The 26,374-nt window shown below is 32.7% G+C and overlaps 2 protein-coding genes across 2 annotated transcripts in view; both read right to left on the reverse strand.

Moving 5' to 3' along the window:
* The window catches only part of LOC134536301 (cysteine sulfinic acid decarboxylase-like), an 83,366-nt gene extending 73,108 nt beyond the window's left edge, over window positions 1–10,258 (reverse strand). Inside the window, exon 1 of the mRNA XM_063376053.1 lies at window positions 9,873–10,258. Within this exon, the coding sequence (XP_063232123.1) occupies window positions 9,873–10,258 (386 nt within the window). The remainder of the gene's footprint in view (window positions 1–9,872) is intronic.
* Window positions 9,477–26,374, reverse strand: part of LOC134535633 (uncharacterized) — a 527,534-nt gene continuing 510,636 nt past the window's right edge. The window contains exons 5-6 of the mRNA XM_063374810.1: window positions 16,727–16,841; window positions 9,477–10,393 (exon numbers count right to left, since the gene is read on the reverse strand). Coding sequence (XP_063230880.1) covers window positions 10,258–10,393; window positions 16,727–16,841 — 251 coding nt within the window. The 3' untranslated portion in view covers window positions 9,477–10,257. The remainder of the gene's footprint in view (window positions 10,394–16,726; window positions 16,842–26,374) is intronic.

Below are 26,374 nucleotides of genomic sequence, written 5' to 3' on the forward strand. Positions count from 1 at the left end.
AACGGACAGTAAATGATCCAATCTTTCTGTTATTCGATGGTCAAAACAGCCACACACAAAACCTTGGTGTACTTGATCTGGCTAAGGCTAACCACATAACAATCATTTCGTTGCCACTACATATGACGCACAAGATAAAACCTTCAATGGTCCATTGAAGGCACATTACTCAGAGGAAATAAGGCTGTGGGTACATTCAAGAAGAAAGCCAGTAACTCAGTACGATATAATGGAACTATTCTGCTGAGCATATTTAAAGTGCCCAACTTAAGAGCAACAGGACTGTGTCTACTGAATCGCGCATTTTTTTCAAATACAGACTTTCTCGCTGCATCCCAGGAAGAATAAGAAACTCATGGATCCGAAAAAATTCAACATTTTCCTCTAAGACCAGATTTCACACTTTGGTAAGCAGCTTTGCATGGCGAGAGAACTCCAATTACAGAAACACATGCTATTGAACCATGGCCTTATACATAGTTGGACAAAAAAATTTTGATGTTTCAGGGGTTTCTGTGTAGGTAAGAAAACTTTCTAGCAAAGGCCATAAAGTCTTTTAATCGAAAGTAATTACATCGACTTTACATAAAGGAGAATTATGTGCCAATATTTTAAATAAACCAAAAAACCGATCACAAAGAGGTCAGGTAGACCAATATATCAAATATGTGTCAGGCCGTAGATCAGGCTATGATCCTGGCCGTGGATCAGGTCGACAAATGAAGGAAGACTCCACGAGAAACACTCTACTCGGTGGATTTTTAAAAACTACATGGAACAAATTCCTGCCAGTGAGGAAGAAACCTCATCGGATGAGGTTCCTGGGCGTGATGATGCTGTGTAATTTATTGTGTGCGCCTTTATTCTAAAGATACCAGTGGTGAATAGGGAGTGCAGTGGATAAGATGGATTCCATGAAGTAGAGTGTGTGCAGTGGAGAAGAAGGGATGTAGTGGGTATGAGGGAGGGGGTTCAGTGATAAACAGGCGGTGCAGTTGTGGCCAGTGGTGTGGCCTTGGTTAGAAATGTAAGTTTTCCTGATAAATTTAACTTTGAAATCATCTTTGTATTGGATATTTTAGTATTTTATTGTAAGTGTATATTTTTATGTTTGTCAGTTAAGTTAAAGACGTTTAAGAAATAGAACTTTTATCGGCAAGTGTAATGAAGTGGACCTGTCATTGAGTGTAACTCGTCTTGGTTCGATTCCTGTAAAAGTGTGTTTGCAAACGGTCGAGGTAGCTCTTATGGACTGTGCTACACATGTCAATCCGCCCACATGGCACTACGATGGCCTCAGCTTAGCGACACAGAAGCAGGTGTGTGGCGGTGATCGGGCTGCGTGCTAAAACGACTCCACTGGCTGGATTATAACGTCAGCACATGTGTAGTGACGTGTGCCTGCTTCGAAATGAATCATGTCGTGAGCTGGGATTCTCCACTCGACCGCGACGCAAGCAGGAACCACTGTTCCGAGTAAGTGTGTGAAAGCTGGCGATGGCTTGGGAGATCGTAAGCTCGAACTTGAAACATTTAGCTTGTATTTCATAAAACTCATTCCTGGCGACGATGGTAAACTACAAGTTTGCGAGTTTATTTCGCAAATACGACGCAGCATTTTGTGAGTACTGCCTGCTCCAATTATTTACACCCGGTGGTAGTCTGCCCTGATGCCAAAAGTCGAGATAGTGTTTCAGTACTAAACCAAGCAAAATGATTCACATGTTTTCACTTAAATGCAGAATTTCACCAATGTGCGTGTAAGAATCGGAAAGCCGGAAATATACAGGTTTTGTAACACCTTATGGCCAGTTTGAATGGAAATGAGTCCCTTTTGGAGTTAATTTTAAAGCCTAGTGTCTGTCGAGAATATTGAGTCCCCTTTTTCAAGAGTTTCCACGGTGATATATGTGCATGCTCTAAATCTTTCGAGGTACATATGGAACAGTTGTGATGGTATTGCAAAAGTTGCGCAGGCGGAGTTTACCGTGTACCCAGATTATGTTTGTTGGGCTCAAATGGAAATAAAGATTTTTTTTTTTTAGAAAGATATAGGAAATGCTTTGATTTTGCACAAAAAATATAGTGTCTAAGAAAAGGAGGCATTGAACTGTATTTTGCGGCAAAATGTTTTCAAGATGTTTTAAAGCATGTAATTTTTTAATTATGGTCAGATAACCAGGCCCTTACATGGCTTTTTTCCTATCCTCCCCAGTTGGGTAAAATGGGGCGCTGGATAATGCGTTGACGAGGTTTAATTTTTATATAAATCATGTAAAGTGTAAGGAAAACGTCATGGCCGATGTTTATCTAGAATGTATGATGGGTTTGTAATTTCGGAGGAAAGAAAACAAGGAAAAAGATGTGTTATCTTTTAAGTCCTTATCATGAAAAATTTTTTTTCAAGTATGCAAGAATGGTAAGAGAAGTAAAGTGAGGCTCAAAACATTTAGGATGATTTAGGAAAGTCAGGAAACGATTAGTATGAAGTAAGGGATTTTGTATGTACATGTATAAGGTTGGGAAGAAAATCTTGCGTCAGATGTTGTTGAATAATTTTTCATGATTCTTTAGTTGGTTGTCATGGAGGAGTAGATAAGATGCTGGTAATAATTTCTGAGAAGTTTTATTGGGAAGGAATGAGAGGGGATTGTGAAAAATATGCAAAGGAATGTTTTTTTTTGTGGTAAACTACAAGTTTGCGAGTTGATTTCGCAAATACGACGCAGCATTTTGTGAGTACTGTCTGCTCCAATTATTTAAAGCTGCTGATAGTCTGCAAGAAATTATCTATGCAGGGTGGTGAAGTCAGCGGTCTTATTCTCCAAGAGAAACTACGAATGTTTAACAAGATTCATTTTAGAAAGTTTTGCTATGGTGGTGCAAATAGTCTTTGAACTAGAAATGTTATGCTTCGGTTGCGATATGATACAAATTAAAATGTTACAGCGATTATTTGCCGATAAACATGATGCATTTTAAGGGGCCCCAACAAACAAACTTTTAGATTCCAGGTTCTTTTTATAAATTATTTAAGGATAATTGTATAGTAATCATTGGTAAACTTCTAAATATCCTGGCACCAGACAAATTCCGTTGTTTTTGAATTAGTTTTAAATTTTGAAGATGTATCACGAAATTGTAAACATTTGTTTTATAATATTTAATATGTTTATTATCGTATTGGTAAAATATTTAAACAACGTTAAATTTTCAGTTCATGGTAGAACAAAAAAATTCGAGTGGAAATTATTTTGTGATGTTTTAGTTTTTACAGCTAGCCCAATTCAACAGCATAATTTTTGGATAATGCTTTTTTATCGGCTTGTTGAACCAATCGCCGATGGTGGTGTTTGATTGATTTTTGCAAATATTTATGATATTATTGAAAACATTTTGTATAGGTCTAGCGAGATGTTCGGATTGTGTAATCAACCTCTAAAGTAGAGCAGATCATCCACTGTGAAGAAGAGAGGGTAAAGTGGTAATGGGCGTGTGCAGTGGTGAAGATGGGGTGCAGTGCATAAGAGAGGGTGATGTGAAGAAGAAGCTTTGCTTTGATGAAGAGGGGGGGAGGGGGGGGGTATGGCTGGGCAGAGGCGAGAACGATGTTTGTGTTCGCGAGTTTTTTCCAGCTAAAAAGAAAATACTTTACAATTTTTTTGATTATTTTATAAATATTATGTAGCAAATTTATATTAAATGTGTTTGATAATTTTAGGAATATCATATACAATATTACAAATTGTTACCTATAAAGTATTTAATATTACTTGAGTTTAAGCGTATAGCTAAAATATAATATGGTATGTTAGTTTTGGTTCTTTCTCTCAACTAATATATTGTTGATAAACAATTGTTTTACAAAAAAGTCCACCTTTATGTAATTTTAAAATATATCCTTTAGCATATCTTTCTTTAATTTATTCAATAATTTTTAGTATTCTAACATTTTTGGAATAATTTTAATAATTCTTTAGTTTCACATTATAATTATTATATGCTTATTTTTACAACGATAATAACCAAATTATTTTGAAAATTGTTAATTTCTTTACATGTATTTGTTGATGAAATAAAATATAATGTTTTTGTATAGGTGCAAAAAATGTACTTGTGGACAGCAAAATATAATTATGTTAAAGTATAAATACAAAAACATACTTAAAATGCAAAATTATAGAGTTTAAAAAAATCACATAGTAAAATAATAAAGAAATAAAATGTATGTACTTTGTTGTAAAAAGAATTGGCTTCGTTGAAATTTTCTAAATAACTTTTTGTTACTGTTGGCTCAAACACTATTTTCTGCATTCGTGTTATGTTTTGACTCGCATCTTATGTATGTTGCCATATTTTATTGTACGAGAAAAAAAGAAAGAAATACATAAATTTAGCAGATATAAGTTTATATATTGTGGCATAGCCAATAACATTTTACATTGATTCTGTTGTATATTTACAAAATAATGTGTCACATATTACTGCAGTGTTAGTTAAAATATACGTGGTTACAATGCATATTCATTTACAACAGCCTTGCCTTTATTGTAACAGTTCACATTATAGCTAGTACAACTACTAACATACAAATTATTTGTTTTAATTGTAGTTTCATTGTGATTCGTGAAGTCAAGATTTTAAAATAATCGTTTATGTTAGTATTCCAATATATTTTATTTCAAAAAATTCAAACAAAAAAATACTTTCTATGAAATATTCTTATGGAAATGATTTTATCCATGAAATTTTTCGACTTCACAAATCAATGTTTTAAAATCCATTCAAGTATAAAAATTGGTATATGTATGTTTATATTTTCAAGCTTATGACATTATTATCTATATTTATGAATTATGTGTATTATATAAAGTGTCAAATAAAGTAAAAAATGGTTATTTATAATTCTTCAATTCGTATGCAGTAGCTAAAAAGTAAATTAGCACAGACCGAATATGGTTTAATATATTTAATTTAAATAGGGTGAAATATTCCATTTTAATTCTAAAAATGTACATGTTTATAACTGTTTTACTAAACTACAGCATCAATTCTTATTAGTGATTGCAGTTCATTTACACGTTTAAATATACAGTTTGTGTGTAGGTAAATATATTATTTTTACCATATAAATATATTTTTAGCATTTGTACCAAAACAGTACACATTAGAAAATATTTTCTAAGCCTACGGAAAGTTTGGTCCGCAAATAGTGTGTGTTCTAGAACGTTAGTGCGAAAATATGTTTGGTATTGCTGTGAAAATATTTTGTGAAGCCAATCCGTGAACAAATAATATTTGCACAAGCTTGTACTCGACACAGTTGACACCACACTTGAAGGCCATAAAACCCTTATATAACATTTGTCACTAAGTCACACACTTTTGTTCATAAAAGTCCGTCTTTTGACACATTTGTGCTGCACTCAACTATCTAAACTACAAAACTCACACAGAATAAATTTATCAATTAGTTTTATATTTCTTATAATTAATATCTGAGATCTATAATTTTTGAGTTTATATTTAACATTTTAAAAATAATATCAATACACAAAAAAAAATACTTAGTACAATAAAATGAATGCAAATAATTTCTTCAAAATTAGTATATTTAACATATTTTAACTCTCACTTTAAGATTCGTGTAATTTTAACACCAAGGAATAAATAAAAGCGTATAAAATAATGAGTTAACTCTACGAAAATTAATAACTGCCAAGTCTCTTGTACAGCTGTTGCACAAGTATTTCTAGCTGACAGTCAATTATTGTATTAAATTTCGAGAAGTAAAGATTGTTTTCACGTTTTGTACACCGATTTGTATAAAATTAAGGAGCACTTGCTTTTGTGGCTTTTCATGTTTTGTTTTTTTTGCGAGTTTTCGATATGTAGGTATGAAAGTAGACGGCTTTAAAACATAAACAACGTTTCTGTGTTCTACAAAAAATACACCAACTACTTCAGTAAATGTTCTTATGATGTCATTAAAGTGTTAAAACAATTATGTATTGTTAAACACAAATGTAGGCTGATATCATCTCTTTCATTTACCGGAAAAGGTATTTAATTTCTATTAAATGGCAACATGTAGATGTAATTTTCAGTGTGTGCTGTAACCTCCATTCGAGTTCCTTCGACATATTCTCTTTTTTTTTTTATAAATATCCCTGACAATCTACGAAAACAACTCAACGAATAAAGTTAAAAGAACATTCGTGTATTGAATTGTGAAAAAAAATTATATTTATGAAAAAAGTACTACTGGGGCCATTATTCAGTGCGTAAAACGTACATTCTGATACATAATCGCTTATGGTTGCCAACATTTTACCTTCAAAACTTCACTCTATAAATATATTTCGGTTGTTATCATCGGATGCGAACATCCATCATTGAATGTCTTGCATTTTTATAGAACTGATTTACGAAAATTTATTGAGGAGAAAAATTCAAATCGGATTAAAACTTGTTCACTCTCTCGTGGTTACAAGTAAAATCACTGATGTCTGATTTAATAGCTTGCTCTAAAATGAAGTTTTTTCTTACATCATCTCACCATTAACAAAAATCAATATTTGAAAAATTTATGAATTCTCAACATTCTTAGAGAAAATGAAGTTCTAAAATTTAATAACATATATGAAATCCCACTTTGACAGTGTAGTTTAAAAAAAATATTTTCATTAAAACAATATAGAAGTGATTAATTAATTCGGATCGCATAGTTAATGTTTGACCCACGATTATGCAGACTTGAAACACGTCGGTGATTGGACTACAGAGCTCTATATACGTCCTGACGACCCTGAGCCAGTTACAAACAAAGAGAAGTTGTTGCCCAATCACGTGTAACCTACCCAAGAACGTGACCTTGCTTTCGACCAATGAGCGCTGTAAACGTGCTTGATCTAGATACAGGCAATATTGATTCAAGCCTAGATTGAAATTAATCCGCGAAATAATAGTTTCTTACTCGACGCTTGAAAAACGTTATCAAAACTGCAATTTAGAGCTAAAAATGGTTTTAATATAGACTAGGTGGAGCATTCTACCATTAAAAAAAAGTACAAGTTCTTATATAATTCTTAAATTTATGAATAGTTCGAAAATTTTGAACACTTGCCATCACCCATTCATTCCCTTGGTAACTGCCCCTGGTCTTAAATACCTAACTATACGCGACAAGCAATGAACCGAATGCACGCACGTTCAAAGTTTTGCGCGTAGAGATGACGAGGTATTTGTTACACGTGCTGTTGTGCCCTTAAAGACACGTCGGGCAGAAACACAGGTCAACTATCTCCAGCAGTCGGCTACACGAACCAAGTTGCAATTTTTTTTTTTCGCTTCACTTTTCTATTCACGTGTTATGTGACATTATTGGTAAGGTTGAAAATAAGTTGTGTTGGAATTATAGGGGCACGAAAATGTCGAGTTAGTTTTTTTTATCAACAGTTAAAATTCGAACACTTATAATTAGAAAAATATTTTAACTATTGATAATTAAAGATATTAAAAAATTATTAACACTGATACATGAAAAACAGTTCTTTAACTATGTAGATTTATGTTATTAAGATGTTAGAAAGTAAAAATAAAGGAATTATTCTATAATAATGTGTTTGACCAAAATTAATGAAATGTAAAACATACAAATTTTTTTTTAATTATTGGTTGACGCAGCTAATATCCATTTTTCCAAGTAATTACTTCCTATGGTAAAAATAATGGTTGGTAGCTTTACAATTGATATTGACTAATTTTAAAAAACACTACTTTCACCCATGCTTATATATATATATATATATATATATATATATATAAGAATATTTAATTAAATTTATAAATAGGCATCACAAGATAATAATTTAGTTTTTGTTTGTGTAAAATCTACAAAAAATGTTCCCAAATTATTTATTCAACATATTTGGTGTTTAATATTTGTTGTTTCCTTCAGTAGAGAACTTAGGGTCTTTATTATAAGTTGCATTTTATAGGTTTGTATTATAATGTCACAACGTATTAACTCGGTAATTATTATACTGGGGTTTATGTGAAAATATTTAAAGTACGTATTGGTATTTTTATACGATAACTTTTTAACGACTATTGTTTGCTAGGAAATATTGGGCAAAATGTTGCTTGCAACAGCAACATTAAGTTAATGTTATCTCTGTATAATTTTCCAACGAAAATATATACTTCATTTAATTTGAAAATATTTTTTTGAAATGATGCTATGTTCTAATATGTTAACCATTACTTGAACAAATATATATTAAAATGTTAACATGACGAATAAAACGAATATCAATTAAAATATTATCTTTATTGTAGAACTAAGAAATTATTTTTTGATTCATTTTGTAAATTAATACGTCTAAGAAAAAAATTGGTTGTCTGTAAAGTCGGTTTACGGACGATAGTTTAACGTGACAACGTCATAACAGAACATTGATGAAAATATTGCATACTTTTATGAATAAAATTGAATCATATTTATTTTAATAATAAAAGAATAAATACTTGAAATTATACTAGTAATCAAATTTTTTAAATGCAAGAATAATTAATCTTTATTGCCGAAATTGTTGTTGTAATAAGCAATGAAAACCAAATTAACTTTTCACTTCACTTTATAAACAGTCGACGAAACAGTTCACGTGTAGATGACTTGTAATAAATTTTAAAAATTGGCGTTTATCTATAAAGTTTAAATATAATTATGAACAAGTTTTCATATAAATAAACTGTAATCAAATATATATAATCAATTATATGAATCACCATAAATTTTTAGTCAATTCTAACATAACCTATTATTAAACGCGTTATGGAAAAAATAATGAGCTGAATTTTTACGATGCGTGCGCACTGCGCAACGAAATTTTCACGGATGAAAAAAAGGCTACATACAAATAAAAATTCTTTATATGCTATCAAATCTTGCATTTTAGTGATTGATATTGATTCCTGGTTCATATCATTAAAACATTTATTTATTTTGAATGTTAATGATAGAAATTCTGTTTATAAACTTTTTAAAGTGTGGATACTAATATAAGTGAGGTTAGGTTATACTTTTATACGTGCAAAAAAGATGAGCATGAATTTTAACGATTCGCGCGGAGCATTAAACAAAAATTTACACGATGAAAAATTACTTACAAATAAAAATTTTATGTGTTTTTAAATCTTTTAATTTAGTGATTGATTTTGAGAACTGCTCCTTATTCCTAATTTAAAACATATGTTTATTGTAAATATTAATAATAGAAATTGGTTTATCAACTTTTTAAAGTGTTTTATTTTCAAGTGTAATTATGTAAGTGAGGTCATGTTTCAAATAAATTATCAAAATCAACAAATTAGAATAAACTTCCAGCATTTGTAAGTATTTTCATTAGTAATTGAAATTTGTCTCTATTATTTAAAAAAATAATAATAATTTATTTTATACATTAATATTGAAAACTGAGGTTTTTTTTTAATGTGTTTGGAATTTAAACTGTACCAACCGTATCTATAATAACACTCTTCCTTTTATTATTGTTCTATTAATTATTTGCACTAATTACTACGCCAAATAAATATAAATTCTAACGCTCGTACCTACATAAGCAGCCTATACGCAATTTTTTTTTTTGCAGTGTTTAATAGTTTCATCAGTAGATAGCAGCACACGACTTTTTTTTTTTTGTTTACAGAAGGCAGGAAACCTTTCGCCGAGAGATGGCAGCACGCGTAGAAACTGATGCAGTCGGTGTATTCAATATGGCAGCTTTTGAGTGGTTACAGTGTAGACTCGACTCTCTACACTACGCATACGCGGCGTTGCGGCGTAGTAATATATTTAACTCGCATAGTACCTGCATTCGCCGCGCACAATGACTGGTGAAGTAACTTTTATAAAAATAGGTAGCAGCACGCGGCCCGAGCTCGTGACTGGTGGTTGGACTTCTCGCCGTCGGGTGGCAGCACGCTTCGTGTGCAGGCGGCTGATGGTTGAACTTTTCGCCGTCGGGTGGCAGCACGCGTCGCGCTCGGGCGGCTGATGGTTGAACTTTTTGCCGTCGGGTGGCAGCACGCGTTGCACGCGGGCGGCTGGTAAGTGGACTTCTTGCCGGCAGATGGCAGCACGCGTCACGCGCGGGCGGCTGGTAAGTGGACTTCCCGCCGGCAGATGGCAGCGCGCGCTGCGGGCGGACGGTCGTGGGGGCGGGGCCTCAGCCAGCCGGCGCCGCGGCGCTGTCATTATCTGGCCGTGAGGCGCGCACCGTGCAGGTACAGCGTGCCCGCGAGGACGGCGGAATACACGCCCGTCACTCGCCGCGGCGTCCCGTTGCACGCGTCGGCGTCGTCACAGCTCTGCAGGCAGCCCCGCACGTACCTGCAACATACACGGGTACAGGGGCCGTGTTGAGTTTGAGACCCAGAAAAAATTTAGTTCTGGTCGAATAAAAGTTTCTAATACTAACTAAGTTTTTACACTTTAAAAAAAAAATTAAAAAAATTGAGAAGACGAAACTTACAAGATTCGGGAAGGGTCCGAACCACCACATTACTACTACTTAACGTCCATTAATTCATCGATTAATTAGAGGTTGAATGTAGGCTATCAAAGCCTTTTTTTCTGTTTAAATGAGTAAAAAGTACGAAAGTCATGGATAAGATTTAGATAGTAAACTTCTATCTTTCCTTGAACTAACACTTCTTGGGCCCGAAAAATAATTGTATATTTGTAATAAATAGAATGAATAAATAAACATGAAAACTAAACAACACTTTTGTGCTTCACCTCTTCGAGCTCATTCACAAGTTATTTATGTGCTATTTAACACCTCCCTTTTAAAACACAGAGTAAATCAGAGGACGGCTTCGTAACAAAACTTATTTTAACCATATAGGTACTTTTGATAGGACCACAATATGTCTTACACGGGGATCGAAACTAAAATTGCGCACAGTGAATCTGAAGCATCTGAAAAGAGCAGTAAAAGTTAAGTAAATTAAGAATTATTTACATAAGTTCGATAAAAAGAAGAGAAAATAATAAAGGCATAATCTTCGAGGTTGCGGTGTAACTCATTTTAGCAAGACACTCAGTAAAATAACGTCGTATAAAAAATAGGTTATTAAAACAAATTTACAGAGGTTTTATAGGAAGCCAAATGAACAGAGTTATTTATTACTCTTAATAAAATATTTGCAACAAAATTAGAAATAGTGGCTGGGAACAAGGTGTCGTAGGAGCTTCATAAAAAACCTGATATTACATTGATTGGAGTAATATGTGCTTGGAAGTAGTAATGGAGGTCAGTACCTACACCTGAGTACATCATGGATGAAAGACGAGTTGAAATTGGTCCAATAGGTGCATACATCGAAAAACGAACCAAGAACTAAATAGTTTGGTACGTATTTCTTTAGATACTAGTTTTGATTATATATATAATTTTTGCAACCTACATATTTAAAATATGTATTTGAAATATAATACGTTGTGTTGCCTAGGCTTGAACCTAGGAAAATCTCGCTGTCGTACGCAGTTTATTTAAATTGTGGATACATTTTAATTTTTATTAATATGTGATAGTCATGTTTGAATTTTTTATTTTTTGGAATAATAAGTAACTTTAATACATATTAAGTCTCTTTGGGAAGTCTTAAAACTCGTTGGAGAACATTAAAATGCTTAGTGGAATATAAAAATAACATTTTGGGTTATTATGAATTTTTTAAATTTTTTGGTGGGAAATTTTTTCTCAGAATGGAAACTATTCTTTAGAAAATGGTAAATTTTGACACAATGTATTATCATTATCAAGTTATATCTATTTTGAAGTTCAGGGTCAAGTATCGGGACCGAAGTTATCCAATTTAGCGAAAGTAACTTCACGATCCAAGATGGCGAACCCCTTACACCGGGACTCATCCTGGGTTAATGCGCAGAAGTAACCAAAACAAACTACTTACATCATAATGGATCAAACACATTATTTTACTAATTTTCAATAATCTTTCCTTATATTAACTGTGTAATATTTTTTCTAAGAAAAAAATGTATATTTAGTTTTGCAATATTATTAGCACTACGCGATGTAAATGAAGTACTTTAGAAAAAAAATACCAAACTAATTTTACGAATAGGAAAAAAAGTCCGAAAAGGTATTCCTATTAATCAGATAATAATTTATTTAATTACGAATAATTCACTATTAATTAAATAACACCTGAAATATCTGTCCACAAATTAACCACTCTTACATTAAGTCCGCAATTCACTCTCACCATTGAAACTCGGCTCGACAGTGACTCTCTCTACAGCTCGCCTCTTACCACGAACCTCTGTCTCCACGCACTGTCTCGCACTGCTCACTCGTCCGCCACACACCAGGATGCTTCGGTCCCCGCTGCACCAGTCTTCGCACACGAAGTCCGTTTCCTCGTCGCCCGTTATCGCTCACCAAGTGGTCCCTCACCCTCTTCCGTTCACTGCCCTCTCCCCGCCGGTCAAACTCGCCATTTACAAACTACCCCTCAACTCTGTTCTGGAAAGATCTCACAGCCCTTCGAACTGTCGCGTCATTCGGGTCGACTTTACACGCGAAGGTCAGAGAACAGTGGTTATACAGTTACGCTTCTACACGCAGACAGGGTTTTGGAAACGTTCCGAACCCTTAAGGGGCACGGAGAGGCGCTGTTCTGAGCGTATAACCATGTAGCTTGTTGACGGGCGCTACCTTTCCGGGAGGTGGAGGCTCTCTTGGACAGGCCTGCCACGTTGCCTCGCCTCTAGAATCCTCGGTCAAGTTTTTTAAAGAGTAAAACTCAACAAAAGAAGTAGAAAATATATTTTTTTATCTGAACAATCGTAATAACTCTCTTTATATGGCAAATATCGTATCATTATAAAGATATTATACATTGATTGATTTTTATATAATTATTATTTTATGAGACCAACCATTACTGCAATTGGTCGGAAACACAGGGACTGTGAAACATAATCCTTAAAGGACACACCATAAAATCTGTTCAAATCGTTTATAAACCTTATTAACATTATCTAAAATTTCTAGGTGAAATAATTTTTGATACATCCACCATTGCTGCAAAAGTTAAAAACAAAGGTTTAATGGGAAAAAAATCAAAACTCTTATTAGCTAATATTTAAAATCTATTATAATTTATTTTAAATTTCATTTATACTATCTAAAATAATTTTCTCACGAGAGAAAAATTTTAATAGGACCAACCATTACTACAAGGGATTGTAAAAAAATAAATTCAAGTATTAGAAAAAAGTCTAAAAATCCGTACCATGTAAAATATATAATCCGTTCGTATATATTTTAAACATTATAAATATTATTAAAAACTTTTATCAAAAATAATTATAATACCCCCAAGTGTTACTGCAAGGGGTCGAAATAACAAGATTTGAAGGAGAAACAAAACATTTTATTCCCTTAGAATGTGTACTCTCAATTCAATTTAAATTAGTTGTAAATATCCTAAGCATTAATAAAAATTTTGGCTAAATTAATTTTTTGATGATACGAAATATTACGGCAAATGGTTTAAAAACCAGAAAAAGTTGATATAGAAAAATACGTTTTACTTCGTAGATCATACAATTTGAACAAACCTATAGTTAAACCGTCATAATATTATTTAAAAACCTTGGGCCAAAAAAAATGTTGAAACAACCACTTATAAGTGCAAATGAAAAAAAATATATAGCGTTTGAAGGGCAAAAAAAATTCAAAACTCTTCTAGTGGGCATAGTAGTTTATAGTTCGCTCTAATTACAGTAGTCTACAAAACAAAATTTTTTATGTAACATGAATACTTTTTACTTATTCCTATGTACTTTTACCTGCTGAATCCGAAAAAAACACTAAAAAACATCTACCACGTCTGGGTTTTTTTTGTTATAGAGACACTGGCAATAGAGTGGTAAATATAGGAAAAATAACGCCACAGTCTTATTATAAAAACAAAAATTAGTAATGTAATTGTACACATTAATTTTTTTCTCTTTCAAACAACTTAAACACATTATTTTACCTATGAGCATCTTGAAATATATACATATATATACAGTTTGTTCATGGTTTTTTTTTTCATTTTTTCTTTTATGTGGAGTGGCATCTTCCTTCTTCAAAAACCAACAGTAATCTCCGAGCATTGCAGGATCCCAGCGGCCTTGGTATCTCGTTTCAATAGTTGCTATATCCTGGTGGAATCTCTCGCCTTGTTCATCGCTTATAGCTCCAAGATTCTCCGGGAAAAAGTTGATATGCGAGTGAAGGAAGTGAATTTTAAGGGACATTCGGCAACCCATAGCTCTGTATGTATTCAAAAGGTTAAGAACTAAACTCTTGTAGTTATCTTCTCTGTTGTTGCCAAGAAATCATTTTACCACCTTCACAAATGCTTTCCAAGCTGCCAATTCTTTTTTCTTTAGCTTTTTTTCAAATTCAGCATCACGTATGACCTTCCTGATGTCCGGTCCAGTGAAAACACCTTCTTTTATTTTCGCTTCACTAAGTTTTGGGAAAAGTTCCGATAAGTACTTAAAACCGGGTCCCTCTCTGTCCATGCCTTTTACAAAGTTCTTCATAAGACCCAACTGAATGTGCAGAGGAGGAAGTAGCACGTTTTTAGGGTCAACCAAAGGATCGTTTAACACATTTTGTTCCCCTGGAGTATAAGATGTTCTTGGCGGCCATGATTGTTTAACAAAGTGCTGTTTTTGGTCCCTGCTGTCCCATAAGCACAAAAAACAACAATACTTTGTAAAGCCACCCTGAAGTCCCATTAATATAGCTATAACTTTCAAGTCACCACAAATTTGCCACTTAAAAACCTTCATACTTGATTGTCCTTAGAACTGTACCCAAGTTGTCATAAGTCTCCTTCATTGAAACAGAGTAAGCAACTGGAATTGACGGCTTTTTATTTCCATTGTGGAGTAAAACAGCCTTGAGGCAAGACTTAGAGGAGTCAATAAAAAGTCGCCACTCTGTAGAAACATGAGTTAGTCCAAATTCATTCATTAACCCCACAATGTCGAAACATATACACATAGGCCCCTCAATTTTTAAAAATACAGAGAAGTTAGCATTTCTCTTTCTAAAGGACGTTATAGTTGTGCCTTTTGCTAAAAGATTCCAATCTTGTAATCTTGAACCTAGTAGTTCAGACTGCTGCTTTGATAAACCTAAGTCACGGGCCAAATCATTTAGTTCATTTTGCTTGATAAGGTGAGGCTCACTAGACGGAGGAACATATGTAGGATCAATGGTATTTTCCAACAACTCTTCAGTTTCCGAATGTAAGTGTTCATTGTCATTTAGTTCTGGAATTACCAAATCTTCCCAGTTCAAAGGTGGAGTTGGAAAGGGAGGCCTTCACCGTGAGGAACAGGTTTAATGGCTGAAGGTACAGTCGGATGGTCAATGTTCTTCTTCTTTGAATAACCTTCAGTATTAGTAAGGCAAAAGTAGCAGTCATTAAAGTGGTTAGTTGGTTCACGCCAAACTATAGGAAAGCAAATGGCATACTGCTTCGGTTACCCTTCATCCACTTAATAAGTGTTACGTGACAGCTCACCCAACTACTATGTGGCACCCATTGTTTATCTTGGTCTCCTATTTTGCATCCAAAATACAAAAAAAAATGCTTGTTTTACATCTTCATTCATATGCCTACCTTGAGATTTTAATACATATCGTCCACGAATATAACAAAACTTATCTGGTGAATTTATACAAAGTCTTCGCTGCTTTGATGCCATTTTCGCACAAAACTTTAAATGAAATCACACATAACCTCCCTTCACAGATGCAGCACTTCACTGACAGTGACAGAAGAAAACAAAGAACATCAAACTGCCCCCTTTCTCTTCTGCAGTGTTACCAACTGTCGAGCTTCAAATAGAGAAAAAAATGTGATATTATGGTACCATAAATGTTGTTAACATAAAAGTGGGACGTGATAGCTATATTTTATTAACTATTTCGTTATCAGGAAGGTAAACACATAAAAATGCTATTCGGATCTGTGTTACATTCACCTTGTTTACCAGTGTTATTCAATGCCGGATACATTTAATTTAAAGCATACGAAATATTTTCCGTGCAAAAAGGGTTTTCATCAATAATTTTGAATTTTGAAGAAATTATGTTCTAGAAGTTTCCAGAAAGTTCGAAAATAAATATGTGCATTGAATTATACATATGTCTGTATGCTTTGCCAAAAGCGATTTTTTTTAACAGTTATACTTATTAAAGTTACTTTTAATAACATAATTACAAATGACTAGAGACCTGTAAAATTCGCGATTTCAAATCCCTAAAGGATAGACTCCATGATCCTCTATGCACTCGTGCAAATTACATCTGCTGATTGGTTACCGACTCGTAACACCTGTTGACTGGAATGATCGTGATTCGCTAATTCTTCTGTTAAAGATTTTTCATTGGCCCAGAGTCCTTCAGATAAACTGTGACCCAATAAATCACTGAAGCAAAATAATGTCAAAAGTATTTGGACTCTATCCTATCGCGAAATGAATCCGCGAATTATTACAGGTCTCTAAAAATGGCAAAAATTAATCTAAACTGAATCACGAGAGCGCGGCATCCCAGAGATAGCACGAGGAACGCTGGGACACTGGCGCCACGACTGCAGGCGGCGCGGTGTTGTCGCTGACCTGTCATCGAAGTAGAAGCCGCCGCAGTGCGACATGCGGATGATCTCTGTGTCGGTGGTGAGGGTGCCGCTGTCCAGCGCGCAGCCGCGTACCATGATGTGGTCCCCGGTGTCGTCTGCAACACGACACCGCCAGTCACCCTGGTGCACACGTGGCAGCCACGGCGCAGCTGCAGTTTCCACGGCACCACGACCTCCTGCACGGCTGGACTTCTCAACGAACAATTAAGAGGCCGTGTCACAAATTTGCGCTCCTATCTATATCAATATTATTTTAAAAGGCAGTTTTTCTCAAAGTCTATGAGAGGTAGGGGCCGGAAATTTTGCCTACTGAAAGTATACAATACATTTAACATAACCGCTTTTTTCAAATTTAGTTATCATATCATATATTATTTCTGTGATGAAAATAATATTATCAATATTTTGATTTGTCCAGATACAGTGAAATTTTGCTTATATTTATAATTATTTAGCAAAAACTAAAAAGGCCATTGAAATGTATTGCACATTACCTTCCGATCAGTGTCTTCATGATCATGATGGGTTTAAAAACCTGGGTGTAATCAAGTCTTTAACTATTACATGACAACATTTATACTTAATAATTTGGAGATAGGCCTTTTCTATCCTCAGCCCCTGAGCTTTTACAATCCGGTCTAGCGACCGACCTGACACTCTTCAACCACCCCAGGGGTCTCCGATTGCATATCCCATCAAAAAAAAAAAGCTGTTCGTTCATTTGTTTTCGTGTTCGAGCGAAGGTTTACTTCTCCATAAGTGCCACAGACTTCACACATTTATTCCAAGGGAATATTTCGCTGATGTGACGCCATACGAATGTATTATTCACGACCATACAACTTTTTTGTTTGTCATCGGGAATAAATGTTCATTTTAAATTGAGCATTTGTAAATGTCAGCGTAGAATATGCTTATCTGCCCATTTTGTTTCTTTCCATAATAATGAGTAAAGTTAACATTTGTCATAGACATTTTATTATATTCGTTTGCCATCCAAGTAAAAATGTCACACTATATCGCACGTAATTATATATTTTACTAATTTGTTAGTTGTCATTTTATTTAAGTTACAAATAACAGTAATAAAAAATTATTACTTAATAGTCCAGAAAAGAGATTGAGTTATTATTCATTTAATACGGGTTTAAAATATGGTACTACATACATATATTATCTTGTTGTCTTCTTTGTAACTTTACTGGAAGAAAAGCATTTGGTATGTATGTTAACTCACAATGAAAACACTTCAGAAGTACTCAACAGTGAACAACCTAGGCCTTAAACTAATTTCATTATGTTCATGGAAATATAATTGAAATTACTAATAATGAACTGTATGTGTTTCACGTAGAAATATCGTACGAACTGTATGTGGTACAGACCAACATTTGCTAAGACTCTGTAAATAATGAATTTCAGTTAAAGTGTAGAGAATATTAAAAGTTAGAAATAATGATATATATAAAACAATGCAAAGTTATCAGCATAAAAATAGAAGTTATTTTTACGTAGCGCCTACTGGAATGAGTATTTTGTGTTGAATTATGTGGCATGATTAATATTCTCTTATGGTATGTGTGTTTTGTTAAAATCTTATAAAACATAACTTACTGTTAAAGGATTTTCATTTTTTTTTGGTGATGATCTTACTTAAACAAGTTTTAATTATATTACACTTGTATATTTTAAAAGCATTTTAATGTATACTTATAGAATTGTAATAGGCTTTATACGGACTCTCAAAATGCATGTGAGCATCTATAATTATATACATCACCATTATGGTCGTTTCACAAGATCAAATATTTATTGAATTCAATCAGTTGCATTCATTGTACATGATTTTCGATATGTACATTGAATTCAATACAAATTGAAGATGTTACTCAACTAAGCTTATTCTTATTAACTTATAAGTATTTTGTTTGTTCAGTACATAAAAGTAAAAGATTCTTTATTATTTAAATAATGAGCATCTATAGGCAATAACGTTTTCTAAATATTTACATAAACATAATGGAATATATATTTTTCAATACTTTATATCTACGATCACATCAACGGCAGTATTATGTAATCAATGAGGTAATGAAATATATTTAAAGGATATTTTATCCTCTGTAAAGTAAATTTGTAATGCAGCCCTCTTAATGTTAGTCTTGTGAGTTATTTCGTCTTCTAATATGCTACAGCAATATATAAAATTAAGTTTTGTTAGTGTTTTAGTCTTGTGTAATGTTAAAGTGTAATGTAATCAATTCAATATTTTTTTGTAAATTCGTATTCATAAAAATACATATCGTAATAAGATAAATATAAATATTTGTAAATTTAAATTCTTTGAAACAAACTCGATAAGAGGTTCTCCTACCTCTGTTAAACTGTATGATGGTGCATTGTAAAAAATTAGGTAGTCTGACTTAAGTGAGATTGTATTTAGATTGTGTGTAATGCATATGCAATATCTAAGCATATGAATTTATGTTATTATCCTTTTAAAACGTTAAATGATGAATTTCGTATACTTTTTAATGTCAACTAACATTATTTTTCGAGGAATTTTACATCCAGATAAAGAATAATTGCCACGTTTGAAGATTAATTGTATTCCGATACGTTTAAAGTATTAAAATTTTTAGATACGACTCATTCTACAGTTGTAAATGTGCGGTTTCTTGATTCTGAATCCCTGCATCCGCAATTTCCTAGTGAGCCGCCGGTCAAATTGTCATCCTCTCAGATTGTCGAGGAACCAGATACATTTTATCGTCGAGTCGCTGGAGCTGTCAACCTTCCCACTAATCCTGTGATAAGGGTATAGTAGCTTTATCACGCGCTGCGGCTACAGTTTTTTCGGTTGAATAAGCCACTAAATCTCACTGTTAAAAGAGAGAACTTCTAGATCAGAAAATTGGAAATAAACATTTACTGACACGGCCTCTTAAGGCGATTGGTGCATGGAAAATATTACGACAAAACTAATTTAACTGTACATATTTATTTTTGATGCTTCTTTTTAAGACATAATATACCTAGGATATTTTTAATAAACTTTTTTTTACTGAGTTATGTCATTTTAAATGCATTTATTTTTATTCCAAACCAGAATTATTTAGAAAACACATAATTATGTTAAACTTAAGTATAGTTCAAGAAACGAGTGTACGAATAGGTTTCTGCACATATAAAAGTAAGAAGAAAAAATTTTCATCGTCAAAATTACAGTTTAATATTGGCCATTTCCATTGATCACTGCTGGACTACTTCAGGAGCGATTTAAAGAATAAATTTAAATGAAAATGAAAACATAATTGGCAGAACACTATTGAGTTATGTATATATTTTCATATCCTTTTGTTTTTGATACGATCCGACTCAAAACATGCCCTCTGGAGTGACAGTTCTAGTGCTGCGTGTAAAACTCTAGCCGCCGGGAAGAATGTCCCCGCGACGTGGCGCTGAGGGCGGCGCTTGTCGCAACCAGGTAGTCCGGCGGAGCTCCGGCCGGCGGGCCACAGCCTGCGGGTGGGGAGGGGGAAGAATGGGGTGTAGAGGGATGACGAGAGGAGACCGAAGAAACGAAGGGTCTGTCAAGGTCGCGCTCATGGAGCTAATATACAGTAATACATCTGGAGAGGACAAGGGAAGACCAGCAGAGGATGCGAGGTGAAGCCAGGTATCGGCTTCCTACGCTGGAAGAAAATGAAAAAGAGCCAAACTCGCCTCGCGCGGCCGAAGAATCCTCCAAACTAAACTCGCAACAGCTCCGAAACTATCAAAACAATCAAACTGAAAATTTTACTGGAGTATCTATAAACATTTTTCCCCACATCGCTTTAATATTTTTTTCGAAACATGAATGCTTTCATTTTTAAAAATGATATACTTATTTACTGCCAAAAGTTTTTGTAATTACGCAGAGTAAATTACAACATCGAGGACAATTTTTTGTTTGCAATTGTAAGTGGGGGACACTAGCATATGAAATAAGGAAGAAGCCTCAAATTTTATTTATATACCCATTTTGACGCATTCAACCCCATACTTTTATTTTTACAGAGAGTTGAAGTGGGAATAATGTTTCAGTGGGTAACACTACCGACATATGTCTTCGGAACGCACTTCTTTTTGTTATTATACATCTCAAAATTTATAATTTTATACACAACGTTTATAAAAACGAATTTTTACTTACCTCATTTAATCTATTACAAACCTCTTGTAATATACGTGTATTAGTAGAAGAACCAAGGTAACATGCAAACCTTAGGTAAACACTGGTAGAGAATTGTTTGGAATAACTGTAATGCTATGCATATACTGACAATGTAAGAAACTTCCAATTTTATTAATTGTTTGCATAAGAATTAATAATTTAAAAAAAATCATAGAATAGGCCTTTATAGACTGAAAACCTTTCACATAGTTTCAAGTCGCGTACATAAAAGTTTTTTTTTATATATAATTACCAAATATTGTTGAATATATTTAACATTTTTATACATGTTACAACACACATATAATAACAAACCTATATAGTATATAAAAAGACAAACGCCAAATTTTAGCATTTTGTATTTCTTTTCTCTGTGTGAATAAAATAACAGTTCATAACGTAGTTGCTAATACTGTACTATATTTCTAAAAAAAATTATGAAAACCCCTGACATCGTCACCATAACAATGATAAATTTGCAAAATAATTAAGGCAAATTTTTTAATGCTACGAAGCACACTCTTAAGAGAAATTTTTTAAACTTATGTTGGGATGTAACTAATATCTTAAAAGCATTCTGAAACCGTTACTTTGAGGGAAACCTTAATATACCGAACACCATACCATCCTTTAATCGAGTATGATTTTCGCTTCTTAAGACCCATTTGTCTTCAAAATGCACTGTACTGTGTAAGTAATAAATCAGTCTTAAAATCAGTTAATTATTTTATCTTCCTATTTCGTATTTTAATTGAGATAAATATCAGATAAGCATGTGTTACTTGTATCACGACATCAAGGTATTATTTATCAGTAATTAATATTTCATTTTATTTTTTTGTTAACTAATGTGCATAGGGCAGTGCACTAGACATCACTACCTGTGTGTAGTGTTGCGTTACTCTTTTTAACGCATTAGAGTTTACATAAAATGATAAATTCAAAATTTCGTTTAAAAGTATAAATATCAGCGATCAATTTAATTAATGTCCAGTATAACTCAGTCAGTAAAACATTCGGAAATATGTATAGGACCTGTTAACCTAAATATTTGTTAACAGTTAAACTGAACTAAGATGTGTTAGAGTGGTTTTTTCTCTGTCCGTATATTAGAGGTATGGAACATCAATAAATATAGTTTAAAAAACTAAAGAAACATGCTTTTAAAGATTATCAAACTAAAAAGTTAAAAATAATTTTAAAATTTAATTTATGACAATAGTATATAAGCAATACTAGTATAAATGAGAAAAAAAGCTTGAGGCGCTTTGTGCCATATTTTTTGTATATTAAGAGAGGCGGTGCCTTTTGTTGAAATCCGAGCGCTTAGTTACGGGCGGGCGCAACTGAATTGGAGGAGTACGGCCACCGAAAAAAAATGTGCGGCTAAAAGATGCCAACATCAAAAATTAAGTTTTAATTAAAAGGAAACTACAGAAATTTCTTAAACGTAATAACGTAAAAAAAAATTCTGACATTCGTAGTTCAGAATTTATAAAATGTTGTGTTAACGGAGTGGCAAATTAAGTAAAATGGCAAAACATAATTTGAAATAAATTTTGACAACGTTGAATGATTTTGGTAGCTATGAAACAACTATGGCTGCGATGACTGTTCAAACGCGTGCACGTGTTGTTATTAGTAACTGAAACTAATGTTATGATGTTATACTTTGTGGCTATGCAGTTTATAATTTTTTAAACATAATATGAAGCATTTTTACATAATGTTTAGGTTGTTTCGTAATTCAAAATAAATAATCTTAAACGTTATATGGTGAATACTCCCAGTAACGAATGACCATAAAAAATCAATTTTGCCAACATAGATCTGAAAAGTTAACGATTTACTATGTTAATTTGCTTATAAATAACGCACATTTCCCGGATATCCAAAGAAAATAAGAGTGTTTGTTATAGCATTAAGTTTCCACTCTTTATATTCTTTGCTTTGAGGTTAGATACACAAGTTATGCTCGTAAAAACGATGCGCAAGTATTTTGAATACAAATATATTTTCTTTTAATAACCGAAAGGTAATTATTATTTCCATGAAATATAATACAATTCTTTAAACACAGACAACATTTAGAGCTATTTTTTTGCTTATTATTCCATCTGGCGTGATAAATATTATATTTTAAAAACAGTTTGTGGATTTTTAATATAAAATAAAGATTTATTTATGAAATCAATTTAAGTTGTTCCAAAAATTCTCTTTGGTATTAATTCAAACAAATTCATGTTATTCAGGGCAGAAAATTAGAAACTACAAAAAAAAATATTATCTACATTGCTGTTTTGTGTAAATCTGTGCACGGACTTAGTAAGAGATATATTTATAATTCCTCATTTTAGCAACCCATTTTAACACAAGAGAAAAAGGATTTTATACTAAAAATTATTATGTAAAAAACCATTAATTAGGCAGGAAACATGTATGTATAATCTATTTAAATTTTCATTTGAACAATGAATATTATTTTGCAATAATAAATAATTTTTTATCATCGTATATTACGGATGAAAAGTTTGTATTTCCATCTAATCATAAGTATTATATGACACAGTTCACAGTTAATTAACTTGCTTTACAAGTTTTTATTCACATGAAAATCATTAAAAAGTGGTTGAGAATTTATATAAATATACAAAAACAAATCATTATACATACAATTTTATTATCTTAGTGAATTTAAATTAATGGTGTCCCAGTGACTACTGCGAAGAAAAAATTCTTGCGAAAGGTTTCCTCGTAATTGAAATTCGTCAAAAAAAATCAATCTCTCATTTTTGGTGACATTTCTGACAAGTGGTACGATGGAATTTGTGACTGGCAAATGAATGTTGTGAAGCAATAAACAAAATATCACATTCGTGAACTACAAATGTATTATTGTTTTTATTTTATAATAAAAGTGTATCTAATAACTAGGGGCAGGAAATTTTCGCGAAAAAATCTGAACGCCTACTAGACTGCAACAAGGTATACCCACACCAGCGGTTTCTTCCTTGTGATTGGCGGCCGTCTGTGAGAGAAGTCGTTGCCTTGTTTGCACGAGCCACTAAGGACGAGTTTGCTTCCACACTGAATTAGTGTGATTGGTTGTTGTAACAATCGACATGCACCTCAAAGTAACTCACCCAATCACGAAACACAGACGATGCTACAGTGTTTTAACTTCCAGCTACTCTCGGGATCTTTTCGCGAAATTATCATGGCCCTAATAATAACCCGCGGCTTTGCTCACGTAATTTCCGGGTATTGCTGATATTCTACCATTTTAAGAAAAGTATGTATTAAATTCCAAATATTTTTGAAGAAATATACACAAACAACTGTCAAGTATAGAAAATATTTAATAAATAAAAATATTTTTATGACTTATTTTTAATTGGTTTATCGTAAGCCTATTTTAACTTTCATTTAAAATTAAGTACCTACCTTATTTTCTATCTCCCGGTTTAGTGACTTTGAGAATATATTTTACCTTGATGAAATCTTAACTCTTTTCCATCTGACGAAGAAGCCAATTAAAAAATAAACTAAGACTCGCGCACTTATTGTATGTTAAGACTTTGCCATCGTTTTAAATTACTGTAATTTTTTTTTTAGTTATAGTCATGCTTAGGATAATAACATACGCATACATTTCAGTATTCATGAAACCAATGCATTTTTATTTGAAATGTAGAGCAGTTACCAAATTTCTTATCTCGCATATTGATTTTTTGTTATGGCTAGTATTACTTAAACTAAATTTTTGAATTTTCACTGATGTACTCTTTTCCCTTTTCTATATGATTTAGAAAATATAGCAATATACGTAAACCAATTAAACCAATATCATCCGAAATTTGTATTACCGAAAAAAGTTAAATACAAAAAAAATTTAATATGCGTATTTTAATATTGAATTTATACATATATATCTTGCCAATACTGATTTAGTGGGTTCCATTTTTTTTATTTTAAAAATAATATCTACCCCTTTTACTACTTAATAGATAACGTTGAATAAGAGAAGGTTGTTTAAGGTATGTTGATTTTCCTTGCCAATATCTTAAAGTAAATTTGTTTTAATCCGAAGATTTATTAAATTTATTAAAACCACATTATCAATCTTTCGTCCCTTAAGAAAAAGAATTTCAGGATGTAGTAAAAAAAAAATAGTGGATTTTTCATGTTTATAAATCATAGTGCATTGTTGCATAATTTTCCTGTGAGATTTTCAATATACCACAGCTGTCTTTAAATTATATTTTATGTATATGCACAAGAAATTTCAATATAACTAAACAACTAAAAAGTAAATTGTAACTCGCATATACACATTATCAGAGAAAACTAAGTACAATATAAATTTCAAAGGTTATTTACATCATAAAATTAGAATGTAAAATTCTTCTTTAGAAGTAGGTAACTTATTACTTCCATTCATTCTTAACGATAAAAACATTCACCGTGCCATGTAGTGGTGTTTGAGAAAATATTATATTTAATATCTTTGATTAAGTGAATGAATGGAAATCTTTAAGAGAGTTAACTAGGCCCCACATCTTCAATGGAATATGTTCACATTTTTTTCTAATTACACAAAGCTGATAAATATATACAGTACTGTAAAATTTATAATACAGTCAAACTTCGTATAATTAAAAACAAAAATTGACCAAGTAGACAAAACATATAACTAGGTATTTAAAATTTTAAACGAATAATGAAAACAATTCACTGAATACAAATAAAATATACTTCACAAGAAATAATAACACTACGAGAAAATATTTCTAAATTAATTTTGTGGTACGTTAAACCTGTTAAGTGTTCTTTACGGAAGTATAATGAAAACTTTACCATCACTGGTGTGATCATGATTTGAAAAACGATGTATGGTGTTTGTGCTAGACTCTTAGAGATGACGCAAATCGCATTGAATTGCAGTTTTAAGTTGAACACTCCGTGAAATGGTTGACATTGTTGCATCATTGGTGTTTAATCATTTTAAGTTTTGAATTTTTCTTCATGTAGCTTCTTTTTCGTTTAGTGTCACGTTCTTGTCTGGAGATCAACTTTACCTCATTAAATATTTGACAGCGCACTAAAGTCCGCAATAGAAAATCTTTGTGGTCACGGCACGTGTCAAACCACGTTGGGAAGGCAGTACTGGTACACTCTTTTATAAAATTCTCGATCAGGGAGGTGAGATGTTTCTTAAAACAATGGGCTTCGTAATATTTACAAAAAATTTCTAGTTGAAAGGTCGTAACTTCAGTGTGAATGTTGGACGCTACTGGGGTGGAATGGATAACCTTACCGACATGTTATGTTGTAAACTCTATCGGAACTGCTGTGCAGAAGGATTGCGTCCATAACCACACCGTTGTCGCAGTACAGAAAATAAATTTT

This window comes from Bacillus rossius, chromosome 10 (genome assembly GCF_032445375.1).
Source record: "Bacillus rossius redtenbacheri isolate Brsri chromosome 10, Brsri_v3, whole genome shotgun sequence".
Lineage (NCBI taxonomy): Eukaryota > Metazoa > Arthropoda > Insecta > Phasmatodea > Bacillidae > Bacillus > Bacillus rossius.